This window comes from Zosterops lateralis (assembly GCF_965231275.1).
Source record: "Zosterops lateralis genome assembly, chromosome: 1".
NCBI classification, from domain to species: Eukaryota; Metazoa; Chordata; class Aves; order Passeriformes; family Zosteropidae; genus Zosterops; species Zosterops lateralis.
This window is the reverse complement of record NC_139762.1, coordinates 1,537,882-1,551,410: the sequence shown is the minus strand read 5'-3', so window position 1 is coordinate 1,551,410 and position 13,529 is coordinate 1,537,882. Positions and strand designations below refer to the sequence as shown.

The 13,529-nt window shown below is 50.1% G+C and overlaps 1 protein-coding gene across 1 annotated transcript in view; it reads left to right on the top strand.

Annotated features, from left to right (window-relative positions):
• Nucleotides 1–13,529, top strand: part of NBEAL2 (neurobeachin like 2) — a gene marked incomplete at its 3' end in the record, with an annotated part of 83,295 nt that overhangs the window by 57,522 nt on the left and 12,244 nt on the right. Inside the window, 5 exon segments of the mRNA XM_083873241.1 lie at nt 4,228–4,406; nt 6,174–6,333; nt 9,725–9,862; nt 10,597–10,902; nt 12,252–12,401. Of these exon segments, the coding sequence (XP_083729367.1) occupies nt 4,228–4,406; nt 6,174–6,333; nt 9,725–9,862; nt 10,597–10,902; nt 12,252–12,401 (933 nt within the window).

Sequence of the window (13,529 nt, the reverse complement as noted above, 5' to 3'; positions counted from 1 at the left end):
ATAGAGGGAGGTACAGGAACTGCCAGGGATAGTGGTCAGCTCTTTGTGCACCCTTAGGGGCAGAGTGATCAGCTATTTGGTAAACTCTCAAGTGCAGAGTGATCAGATCTTTGGTGCACCCTTGGGTGCAGAGTGATCAGCTCTTTGTGCACTCCCAGGCACAGTGATCAGCCCTTTGTGCACCCTCAAAATCAGAGTGATTTTTCTCTTTCTGCACCCTTAGGGGCAGATCAGCTACTTGGTGCATTCTCAGGCACAGTGATCAGCTCTTTGTGCACACCCAAGCACAGTGATCACCTCTTTGTGCACCCTTAGGTGCAGAGATCAGCTGTTTGGTGCACTATCAAGTGCAGAGTGATTTGCTCTTTGTGCATTCTTAGGAGCAGAGTGATCAGCTCTTTGGTGCACTCTCAGGTGCACAATGATCAAATCTTTGGTGCACTCTCAAGTGCACAGTGATCAGCTCTTTGTGGACCCTTGGGTGCAGAGTGATCAGCTCTTTGTGCACTCCCAGGCACAGTGATCAGCTCTTTGGTGCACTCTCAAGTTCAAAGTGATTTGCTCTTTGTGCACCCTTAGGGGCAGAGTGATCGGCTACTTGGTGCATTCTCAGGCACAGTGATTTGCTCTTTGTACACCCTTAGGAGCACAATGATCAGCTCTTTGGTGCACTCTCAGGCACAGTGATCAGCCCTTTGTGCACTCTCAAGTTCAGAGTGATTTTTCTCTTTGTGCACTCTCAAGTTCAGAGTGATTTTCTCTTTGTGCACCCTTAGGGGTAGAGTGATCAGATCTTTGGTGCAGTTTCAGGCACAGCGATCAGCTCTTTGTGTACCCTCAGGCACAGTGATCAATTCTTTGTGCACTCCCAGCACAGTGTCACCAGACAGACACAAAAAACCACACTCACCCTTCAAGTTGTGAAAAATGAGAAAGAAGGAAGTTTATTTTGGGATTCTGACTTTGGAGATGAGGTTGACACCTCTTTAACCCCACTGGTCACCCTAGAAATCCATCAATTTTGTGCTTCCCCTGGAAGGAACACTCAATTTACAACCATCACTCTTTGTCTGTGTTACAATGAGTGAGAAAGCTCCAGTACAAAATGTAGAACATCAGAAGGGTGAAAAATCAGGGTGGACAGCACAGTGATCAGCTCTGTGTGCACCCTTGGGTGCAGAGTGATCAATTCTTTGTGCACTCCCAGCACAGTGTCACCAGACAGACACAAAAAAACCACACTCACCCTTCAACCTGTGAAAACAAGAAAGAAAGAAGTTTATTTTGGGATTCTGGCTTATATAGTCTCTGGATTTTGATCAGGGATTGGATGATGAGGTTGACACCTCTTTAACCCCACTGGTCACCCTAGAAATCCATCAGTTTTGTGCTTCCCCCTGGGAGAAATGCTCAATTTACAACCATCACTCTTTGTCTGTGTTACAATGAGTGAGAAAGCTCCAGTACAAAATGTAGAACATCAGAAGGCTGAAAAATCAGGGTGACAGCACAGTGATTTTTTTCTTTGTGCATCCCTTGGGTGCAGAGTGATTTGCTCTTTGTGCAGTCCCAGCACAGTCTCACCAGACAGACACAAAAAACCCACACTCACCCATCAAGCTGTGAAAACAAGAAAGAAAGAAGTTTATTTTGAGATTCTGACTTATATAGTCTCTGGATTTTGATCAGGGATTGGGGAATGAGGTTGACACCTCTCTGACCCCACTGGTCACCCTAGAAATCCATCAGTTTTGTGCTTCCCCCTGGGAGAAATGCTCAATTTATAACCATCACTCTTTGTCTGTGTTACAATGAGTGAGAAAGCTCCAGTACAAAATGTAGAACATCAGAAGGGTGAAAAATCAGGGTGGACAGCACAGTGATCAGCTCTGTGTGCACCCTTGGGTGCAGAGTGATCAATTCTTTGTGCACTCCCAGCACAGTGTCACCAGACAGACACTAAAAACCACTCTAACCCTTCAAGCTGTGAAAAGGAGAAAGAAGGAAGTTTATTTTGGGATTCTGACTTATATAATCTATGGAGTTTGATCAGGGATTGGGGGACGAGGTTGACACCTCTTTAACCCCACTGGTCACCCTAGAAATCCATCAATTTTGTGCTTCCCCCTGGAAGGAACACTCAATTTACAACCATCACTCTTTGTTTATGTTACAATGAGTTAAAAAGCTCCAGTACATAATGTAAAACATCAGAAGGCTGAAAAATCAGGGTGGACAGCACAGTGATTTTTTTCTTTGTGCATCCCTTGGGTGCAGAGTGATCAATTCTTTGTGCACTCCCAGCACAGTGTCACCAGGCAGACACGAAAAACCACACTCACACATCAGGTCGTGAAAATGAGAAAGAAGGAAGTTTATTTTGGGATTCTGACTTATATCATCTTTGGAGTTTGATCAGGGATTGGGGGATGAGGTTGGCACCTCTTTAACCCCACTGGTCACCCTAGAAATCCATCAATTTTGTGCTTCCCCAGGAAGGAACACTCAATTTACAACCATCACCCTTTATTTATGTTACAACGAGTGAGAAAGCTCCAGTACAAAATGTGAAACATCAGAAGGCTGAAAAATCAGGGTGGACAGCACAGTGATCAGCTCTTTGAGTGATTAACACTCTCAAGTGCAGAGATTTGCTCTTCGTGTGGCTGAATAATTCAATTCAGGACAACTCGTATAACAACACCTACAACTCTGATTTCTTCAGAGGGTTCATAGCAAAGTTTATTAAAAACAGATTGTTTTATCTAATGTTTGGGTACAATGAATAGATTTGATCCTTTAGGGCACCACCTTTTTGTAAAACATCTCTACCAGTAAAAAAGGTGGAAAAAAACCACCAGGTGTCAGGAGGAGGAGGAGAATAACCACAGGGATTGTTTATAGGGATTATTTTGGGTTCCTCCTCACCATTTCTCAGCTTTTCTCACAGGCTGCCTGAAGTCTAAAATCTATTTTCTCAATTCCCACATGGCTGCCTGAGCAGCAGAGCTGCATTTTCCACCCCGGGTGATGCATTTTTTGCAGCATATCCGTGTTGTTCCCAAGTTCCTCATGGAACAGGGATGGTCCAGTCCTGACAAGGAGGACTAGAAAATTACTAAAAATCATTTCCAGTGCTGTGCTCCTCTCTAAAGTGGCTTTTGGCAGCTCAGGCTGCTCAGGAACTGATTTTGGTGCATTTTTTGCAGCATATCCAGTTGTTCCTGAATTCCTTGTGGAACAGGGATGGTCCAGTCCTGACAGGGAGGTTGAGATTTGCTCAGTCATTTAATAAAATCAAGAAAGACTCCAAAAAATTCTTTCCAATCTCCAGGAGAGTTTCTTTACTCCGTAAGGTCTGGAGAGAAAATAACCCAATGAGGGAGAAGGATTATTTTAGGGTAGCCAGGGATGGGATTTCACAACTTGGCCAATGGGGAAAGGAATTGTAAAGGGATCAATTAATGGAAGGATCCAAAAAGAACCAATCAGGAATGGTGAAAACCAATAACCAAAGGGAATAACCAATGGGGTGTGAAATATTAGCAAATATTAGCATAGAACTGCAAAGGCTCATGGGGTGGAAGTATTTTTTTCTCACCTGGAGCCACAAGGAGAACTCTCAAAGGGGGATCCCTGTGAACTGAGGGTTGTGCAAGACCCCAAGACAGGGTCTTTCCAGTCTCCAGGAGAGTTTCTTTATTCCATGAGGTCTGGAAAGAAAATAACCCAATGGAGGAGAAGGATTATTTGGGGTGGCCAAGGGTTTCACAACTTGGCCAATGGGGAAAAGAATTGGGAAAAGGATCAATTAATGGAAGGATCCAAAAAGAACCAATCAGGAACGGTGAAAACCAATAACCAAAGGGAATAACCAATGGGGTGTGAAATATTAGCAAATATTAGCATAGAACTGCAAAGGCTCATGGGGTGGAAATATTTTTTTCTCACCTTGAGCCACAAGGAGAACTCTCAAAGGGGAAATCCCTGTGAACTGAGGGTTGTGCATCCTCTGAGGGAGTGAATTGCCCAGGGGCCACCACAACTCCCACTTCTTTACTAAGAAAAAAGACTCCACCATCTTTTTTTCCCCCTAAAACCTCTCCCAACCATGAAAACATAACCAAAACAACCAGGACAACAACAAGAATCCTTTGTTAAAAATGGAACCAAACCCACCCCTCCATGGGGACCACCCCAGGTCACCTCTTTGTCACCTCCCTGCAGCAAACCCCTGAGGAGGAGCTGTGCAACCTCCTGACCAACATCATCTTCTCGGTGACGTGGCGGGGCGTGGAGGGCTGGGACGAGGTGGCCTGGAGGGACAGGGGCCAGGTCTTCTCCGTGCTCACCAAGCTGGGCACGGCCTGCGAGCTGGTCCGGCCCCCCGATGAGATAAAGCGCAGGTAAAGGTCACCTGTGTAACACCCAGGGGTGGGGGGGTGGATCCCTTGGGAAGGGCACCCAGGGGTGGATGAATCCCTTGGGAAGGGTGCCGAAGAGTGGATTCCTTGGGAAGGGCACCAGGGGTTGGATGGATCCTTTGGGAAGAGAACCCAGGGGTGGATGGATCCCTTGGGGAGGGCACCCAGGGGTGGATCCCCAGGGGTGGATTCCTTTGGGAAGGGCACACAGGGGTGGATCCCTCAGGAAGGGCACCCAGAGGTGGGTGGATCTCCAAGGAAGGGTACCTAGGGGTGAATGGATCCCTTGGGAAGGGCACCCCGGGGTGGATCCCTAGGGGTGGGTGGATCCCTTTGGGAAGAGCACCCAGGGGTGGATCCCCAGGGAAGGGCACCCAGAGAGGGGTGGATCCCAAGGAAAGGGCACCTGGGGGTGGATGGATCCCTTGGAAGGGCACTTAAGGGTGGATGGATCCCTTTGGGAAGGGCAACCAGGGGTGGATCCCTCAGGAAGAGCACCCAGGGGTGGGTGGATCTCCAAGGAAGGGCACCCAAGGGTGGATCCTCAGGGGTGGATCTCCAGAAAAGGGCACCCAAGGGTGAATCTCCAGGGAAGGGCAACCAGGGGTGGATCCCTCAGGAAAGGCACCCAGGGGTGGATGGATCCCTTTGGGAAGGGCACCCAGGGGTGGATCTCCAGGGAAGGGCACCCAGGGGTGGATCTCCAGGGGTGGATCCCTTTGGGGAAGGGTGCCTGGGGGTGAATGGATCCTCAGGGAAGGGCACCCAGGGGTGAATGGATCTCTTGGGGAAGGGCACCCAGGGGTGAATGGATCCCTTGGAAAGGGCATCCTGGGGTAGATCCCTTGTGAAGGGCACCCAGGGGTAAATGGATCCTTTGGGAAGGGCACCCAGGGAAGGATCCCTTTGGGAAGGGCACCCAAGGGTGAATGGATCCCTTGGAAAGGGCATCCTGGGGTGGATCCCTTTGGGAAGGGCACCCAAGGGTGGATCTCCAGGGGTGGATCATTTGGGAAGGGCACCCAGGGGTGGATCCCCAGGGGTGGGTGGACCCCCAGGGAAGGGCACCCAGGGGTGGATGGATCCCTTGGGAAGGGCACCCAGGGGTGGATGAATCTCTCAGGGAAGGGCACCTAGGGGTGAATCACCAGGGGTGGATCCCTTGGGAAGGGCACCCAGGGGTGGGTGGATCCCCAGGGAAGGGCACCCAAGAGTGGATCTCCAGAGAAGGGCACCCAGGGACAGATGGATCCCTTTGGGAAGGGCACCCAGGGGTGGATCTCCAGGGAAGGGCACCCAGGGGTGGATCTCCAGGGGTGGATCCCTTTGAGGAAGGGTGCCTGGGGGTGAATGGATCCTCAGGGAAGGGCACCCAGGGGTGAATGGATCCCCAGGGGTGGATCCCTTGGGAAGGGCACCCAAGGGTAAATGGATCCTTTGGGAAGAGCGCCCAGGGAAGGATCCCTTTGGGAAGGACACCCAGGGGTGGATGGATCCCTTGGAAGGGCACCCAGGGATGGTTCCCTTGGGAAGGACACCCAGGATGGATCTCCAGGGGCAAATCCCCGGGGAAGAGCACCTAGGGGTGCACCCCCAGGGAAGGATCCCTTTGAGAAGGGCACCCAGGGGTGGATCCCTTGGGAAAAGCATCCAGGGAATGGCAACCAGGGGTGTACTCCCAGGGAAGAGCACCCAAGGGTGCACCCCAGGGCAGAGCACCCCCAGCACCCCTGTCTGTCTGTCCCGCAGCCTCCTGGAGATGATGCTGGAGTCGGCGCTGACAGACCTGAGGGAGTCGGGCCCAGCGTCCCTGCCCGGCCTCACCCACAACGCCCTGAGGCTGCTCAGGCTCCTGCAGGACTTTCTCTTCTCCGAGGGACACAACAACCAGGCCCTGTGGAGTGAGAAGGTGCCTGGGGACCACCAGGGGTTCCTGATCCCAAAGCCCAGCCCTGCTCATCCCTCCCTGGCCCTAAAAAACCAGCCCCGCATGCAGAACTCGAATATAAAATTGGGTTTATTCCTGAATTGAAATCAAAGTTTAATCCTAACCTTGGGGAGTAACTTCAGCCTCAATCCTAGATTTGAATCAAAGCCTAATCCTCATTTTAGGAAATAACCTCAGCTTTATTTGTGATCTTAAATCAAAGCCTAATCCTCATTTTAGGTAATAACCTCATTTGTGATCTTTCATTTTGTGAAATAACCTTTATTTGTGATCTTAAATCAAAGCCTAATCCTGATTTTAGGAAATAACCTCAGCTTTATTTGTGCTCCTAAATCAAAGCCTAATCCTAAATTTAGGAAATAACCTCAGCTTTATTTGTGATCTTAAATCAAAGCCTAATCCTCAATTTAGGAAATAACCTCAGTTTTATTTGTGATCTTAAATCAAACCTTAATCCTAATTTTAGGAAATAACCTCAGCTTTGTTTGTGATCTTAAATCAAACCCTAATCCTTAAACCTTAATCCTAACCCTAAACTTTACCCTTAAACCCTTACCATAAATACAACCCTTCATCCTCTAAACCCTGAGTCTTAACCCTAAAATTAACTCATGAACTCTAAAGTTACCTATGCCTCCTAAACCTCCAGCCATGATCCTAAACCTTGTCATAAAACCCAATCCTCAAACCTAACCTTAACCCTAATTTTTCCTAACCGTAACTCTTTCTTAACCTTAAACCCCAGCCTTAACTCACAGCCTGTAACCTCACTGGACTTCCCACATCCTAATCCTAAAGGATCCTAAAAAATCCTACTTTTGTCCTAAAGCTCAGCCCTTACTCCAGCCCTGGTCCTGAGCCCTGACCGTAATTCCTGAGCCCCGACCTTACACCAAACCCAGTTCATCATGAGTTGGGTTCTACCCAACTGATCTCAAACCCAAACCTGAATCCCAGGAGGGCTGGGTTGAATCTTGGGTGGGTTGAGTTGAATCTTGGGTGGGTTGGGTTGAATCTGAGGAGGGCTGGGTTGGATCTGAGGAGGGCTGGGTTGAATCCAGGTAGGGATGAGTGGAATCTGAGCAGGGCTGGGTTGAATCTGAGGAGGAATGGGTTGAATCCAAAGAGGGCTGGGTGGAATCTTGGGTGGGTTGGGTTGAATCTGAGGAGGGATGGGTTGGATCTGGGTAGGACTGGGTCGAATCCAAGCCTGGGTTGAATCTGGGTAGGGCTGGGTTGAATTTGAGAAGGTCTGGGTCAGATCTGAAGAGGGCTGGGTCAGATCTGAAGAGATCTGGGTCAGATCTGAGGAGGGCTGGTCAAATCCCAGGAGGGCTGGGTTGAATCTGGGGAGAGCTGGGTTGAATCCAAGGAGGGCTGGATTGAATCCCAAGAGAGCTGGGTCAAACCTGGGTAGGGCTGGATCAAATCTGGGTAGGGCTGGGTCAAATCTGAGGAGGACTGGGTTGAATCCAAGGCTGGGTTGAATCAAAGGCTGGGTTGAATCTGGGGAGGGCTGGGTGGAATCTTGGGTGAGTTGGGTTGAATCTGGGTAGGGCTGGGTCAGATCTGAGAGAGGCTGGGTCAGATCTGAGCAGGGCTGGGTGGAATCTGAGCAGGGCTCGGTTGGATCTCAGCCTGAGTCTAATCTGGGGAGGGCTGGGTTGAATCCAAGGAGGGCTGGGTTGAATCTTGGGTGGGTTGAATCTGAGGAGGGCTGGGTTAAATCCAAGGAGGGCTGGGTCAAGTCTGGGGAGGGCTGGGTCGAATATGAGGAGGGCTGGGTTGAATCCCAGGAGGACTTGGTTGAACCCAAGGCTGGGTTAAATCTGAGGAGGGCTGGGTTAAATCCAAGGAGGGCTGGGTTGAATCTTGGGTGGGTTGGGTCAAATCTGGGAAGGTCTGGGTCGAATCTGAGGCTGGGTTGAATCTGAGGAGGGCTGGGTCAAATCTGAGCAGGGCTGGGTTGAATCTGGGGAGGACTGGGTTAAATCTGAGGAGGTCTGGGTCAGATCTGAGAGAGGCTGGGTCAAATCTGAGGAGAGATGGGTTAAATCCCAGGAGGGCTGGGTTGAATCTAAGGAGGGATGGGTTGAATCCAAGGCTGGGTTGAATCTGAGGAGGGATGGGTTGAATCTGGGGAGGGCTGGGTTGAATCCAAGGCTGGGTCAAATCTGAGGAGGGATGGGTTGAATCTGAGCAGGGCTGGGTCAAATCTGGGGAGGACTGGGTCAGATCTGAGGAGTGGATTGAATCTGGGTAAGACTGGGTTAAATCTGAGGAGGACTGGGTTGAATCTTGGGTGGGCTGGGTTGAATCTGGGTAGGGCTGGGTCAAATCTGAGGAGGGCTGGGTCAGATCTGAGGAGGGCTGGGTTAAATCCAAGGAGGGCTGTGTTGAATCTTGGGTGGGTTGGGTCAAATCCCAGGAGGGCTGGGTTGAATATGGGGAGGATTTGGTTGAATCTGGGTAGGGCTTGGTTGAATCCAAGGCTAGGTCAAATCCAAGGAGGACTGGGTTGGATCTGAGGAGGGCTGGGTTGGATCTGGGGAGGGCTGGGTTAAATCTGAGGAGGGCTTGGTTAAATCCAAGGAAGGCTGGGTTGAATCTGAGGAGGACTGGTATGAATTTGGGTAGGGTTGGGCCAAATCTGGGTAGGGCTGGGTTGAATCTGAGGAGAACTGGGTTGAATTCAAGGCTGGGTAAAATCTGAGGCTGGGTCAAATCTGAGGAGGTCTGGTATGAATCTGGGTAGAGCTGGGTCAAATCTGAGGAGAGATGTGTTGAATCTGAGGAGGGATGGGTTGAATCCGAGGAGGGCTGGGTGGAATCTTGGGTGGGTGGGTTGAATCTGGGGAGGGCTGGGTCAAATCTGAGGAGGGCTGGGTTAAATCTGGGGAGGGCTGGGTTGAATCCAAGGCTGGGTTGAATCTGAGGAGAACTGGGTTGAATCCAAGGCTGGGTTAAATCCCAGGAGAACTGGGTTGAATCCAAGGCTGGGTCAAATCTGGGTAGGGCTGGGTTGAATCTGAGGAGGGCTGGGTTGAATCTGAGGAGGGATGGGGCGAATCTAAGGAGGGATGGGTTGAATCTTGGGTGGGTTGGGTTGAATCTGAGGAAGGATGGGTTGAATCCAAGGAGGGCTGGGTTGAATCCAAGGCTGGGTCAAATCTGGGTAGGGCTGAGTCAAATCTGAGGAGGACTGGGTTGAATCCAAGGCTGGGTTGAATCTGGGTAGGGCTGGGTTGAATCCAAGGCTGGGTCAAATCCAAGGAGGGCTGGGTTCAATCCAAGGAGAGTTAGGTGATGGATCTTGGCAAGGTGAGGCCCCTGCTCACCGTGTCCCCCCCAGATCTACGAGGGGGTCAGCAGCCTGCTGGACAAACTGGGCGTGTGGCACCACCTGGCCGACGGCACCTCGGACCTCAAGGAGATGGCCCAGACGGGGCTGCGGGTGCTCCTGGGCTACATCCTGCTGCAGGACCCCCAGGTGGGCCACCCTTCCCTCCCTGGGCACCTCCCTGGGTCCCCACATATATGTGGGAAAACCTGATGGTTTGTTTTGGAGATCTCAAAGTGCAAAAGACACAGCGGGGGACAACTCAGTTTGCTTAAACAAAAAAATGCACTTTTATTTAGTGCCCACAATGCGATAGTGGGGGAGAGAAAATAGAGAATAGTGAGAAAGATGGAGAAAGAGGGGAAGGGGCATTAAGACATCCTTGGACAGACTCTGACAAGGGGAAAACTCAGTTTGCTTAAACAAAAAACACACTTTTATTTAGTGCCCACAATACGATAGTAGGGAAAGAAAATAGAGAATAGTGAGAAAGATGGAGAAAGAGGGGAAGGGGCATAACACGTCCTTGGACAGACTCTGACAAGGAGACAACTCAGTTTGCTTAAACAAAAAATGCACTTTTATTTAGTGCCCACAATACGATAGTAGGGAAAGAAAATAGAGAATAGTGAGAAAGATGGAGAAAGAGGGGAAGGGGCATAACACGTCCTTGGACAGACTCTGACAAGGAGACAACTCAGTTTGCTTAAACAAAAAAATGCACTTTTATTTAGTGCCCAGAGTGCGATAGTGGGGAGAGAAAATAGAGAATAGTGAGAAAGATGGAGAAAGAGGGGAAGGGGCATAACACGTCCTTGCATAGACCCTGACAGCACCTCGGTGACACCGTGGTGGCCCTGCCTGACGTCCCCTTGTCCCCACAGCTGCACTCCCTGGCCTATGTGAAGCTGCACAGCCTCCTGCAGACCACGTCAGCCCCGAGGAGGGACGAAGCCTGTTACCTGCTGGGGAAGCTGGAGACTGGCCTGAGGAGGTCCCTGGAGTGCAGGTCGGAGGTTTTCTCCTGGCTGGTGCCCATCGTGCGCACGTTGATGGATCAGTGCTACGAGACCCTGCAGCTGCAGCAGTTCCTGCCCTCCTTGCCCCCCACCAATGGCAGCCCCACCTTTTATGAGGATTTTCAGCTGTTCTGCAGCACCCAGGAGTGGAGGGGCTTCATTGAGAAGCAGGTGGGTGCCTTGGGGGTGGTGGGGGGTGGATGGGTGAGGGGTGATTGTTGTGGGATGGAGATGGAAAAAAACACTCAGGGTGTGAGGGAAGGAAGGAAGAAAGAGAGAGAGAGAAAGAGAGAGAGATAAAGAAAGAAAGAGAGAAAAAGAAAGAAAGGAAAGAAAGAAAAGAAAGAAAGAAAGAAAGAAAGAAAGAAAGAAAGAAAGAAAGAAAGAAAGAAAGAAAGAAAGAAAGAAAGAAAGAAAGAAAGAAAGAAAGAAAGAAAGAAAAGAGAGAAAGAAAAGAGAGAAAAAAAAAGAAAAAAGAAAAAGAGAGGAAAGAAAGAGAGAGAGAAAAAAGAGAAAGAGAGAATAAAAAAGAGAAAGAGAAAAGAAGAGAAAGAGGAAAAAAGGGAGAAGGAGAGAAATAAAGAGAAAAAAGGGAGAGAGAAAAAAGAGAAAAAAGAGAGAAAAAGAGAGGAAAAAAGAGAAAGAGAAAAAAAGAGAGAAAGAGAGAGAAAAAAAGAAAGAGAGAGAAAAAAAGAAAGAGAGAAAGAGAAAAGGAAGGAAGGAAGGAAGGAAGGAAGGAAGGAAGGAAGGAAGGAAGGAAGGAAGGAAGGAAGGAAGGAAGGAAGTTAGTTTATTTGGGTTTAGGGTTTAAATAGGGTTTGGACTTTGACCAGCGATTGAGGAACGAGGTTCACACCTCTCTGACCACTCTGGTCAACTTAGAAGTCCATCAATTTTTCCTTCCCCCTGGAAAGGAATGTATTATTTACAAAACATCACTTTTTATTGATGTTCCAATGCCTGAAAACTCCAATACAGAAATGTAAAAACATCAGAAGTCTGAAAATGAGATTCTTAAACATGTCCAGAGGTCAAAAAAACTGGTGAGGAGCTTGGAGCACAAACCCTGTGAGGAACAACTGAGGGAGCTGGGGTTGTTTATCCTGGAGAAAAGGAAACTCAGAAGTGACTTTATCCCTCTCTAGAACTTCCTGAAGGGAGGTTGTGGACAGCTGGGGTTGGTTTCTTTGTCCAGGCAGCAACTGACAGAATAAGAGGACAAAACCTCAAGCTGCACCAAGGGAAATAAAGGTTGGATATTAGGGAAGAGTTTTTTACAGAAAGGGTGATTAAATATTGGAATAGTCTGCTCAGGGGAGGTGGTGGAGTCGCCATCCCTGGATGTGTTTAAAAAGAAACTGGATGTGACTTAGTTGAGGTGTTAGGGCTGGGTTAGACTCGATGATCTTGGTGGTCTCTTCCAACCTGATAATTCTGTGAAAATTCAGAGTGAGGGATGATCATCCCCATCACCCTGGGAACTCACAGATTCTGGGAACTCCCCCCTGCTCTGTGTGCAGGTGCAGCCCACCATGGCCCAGTTTGAGATGGACACGTTCGCCAGGAGCCACGACCTGATGTCCAATTTCTGGAACGCCTGTTACGATGCCATGATGAGCAGCTCCCAGCGCCGCGAGCAGGAGAGGGCGGCCAGCGCCAGGATGTTCCAGGTGCTGCTTGTCCCTGGGGGGGTCACCCTGGGGTGGGGTCTTAGCCTGGGGGGACGTTGTCCTCACCTTTGGGTGGTCCTCAGGCTGAGGATGTGCTGCTCATGCCGAGGATGTTATCCAGGGGATGTGCTTCTTATGCTGGGGATAGGCTCTTCACCCCCAGAATGTCATCCAGGAGATAAACTCCTTATCCTGGGGACAGGCTCTTCACCCCAGGAATGTCATCCAGGGGATGTGCTCCTTTTCTGGGGACACATTCCTCACCCCACGGATTCCACTCTGGGTGCTCCTCAACCTGGGAATGTGTTCCTCACCCCCAGGATGTCATTCAGGGGTGTTCTCCTTATTCTGGGGATGTGCTCCTCACCCCAGGGATGTCACTCTGGGTGCTCCTCAGCCTGGGGACATGTTCCTCACCCCAAGGACGTCATCCAGGGGATGTGCTCCTTATGCTGGGGACAGGCTCTTCACCCCAAGGGTGTCATCCAGGAGTGTTCTCCTTTTCCTGGGGACACATTCCTCACCCCAGGGATGTCACTCTAGGTTCTTCTCAGCCTGGAGACACGTTTCTCACCCCAAGGATGTCATGCAGGGGATGTGCTTCTTATCCTGGGGACACGTTCCTCACCCCAGGGATGTCACTCTGGGTTCTCCTCAGCCTGGGGACAAGTTCATCACCCCAGGGATGTCATCCAGGGGATGTGCTTATCCTGGGGATGTGTTCCTCACCCCAGGGATGTCACTCTGGGTTCTCTTCACTCTGGAGACATGTTCCTCACCCCAAGGATGTCATCCAGGGGATGTGCTCCTTATCCTGGGGACAGGCTCCTCACCCCAGGGATGTCATGCAGAAGATAAGCTCCTTATTCTGGAGACAGGCTCTTCACCCCAAGGATGTCATCCAGGGATGTGCTCCTCACTCTGGAGACATGTTCCTCACCCCAGGGATGTCATTCAGGAGATAAACCCCTTATCCTGCAGATAGGCTCTTCACCCCCAGGATGTCATCCACGGGTGTTCTCCTTGTTCTGGGGATGTGTTCCTCACCCCAGGGATGTCACTCTGGGTGCTCCTCAGCCTGGGGACATGTTCCTCACCCCAGGGATGTCACTCTGGGTGCTCCTCAGC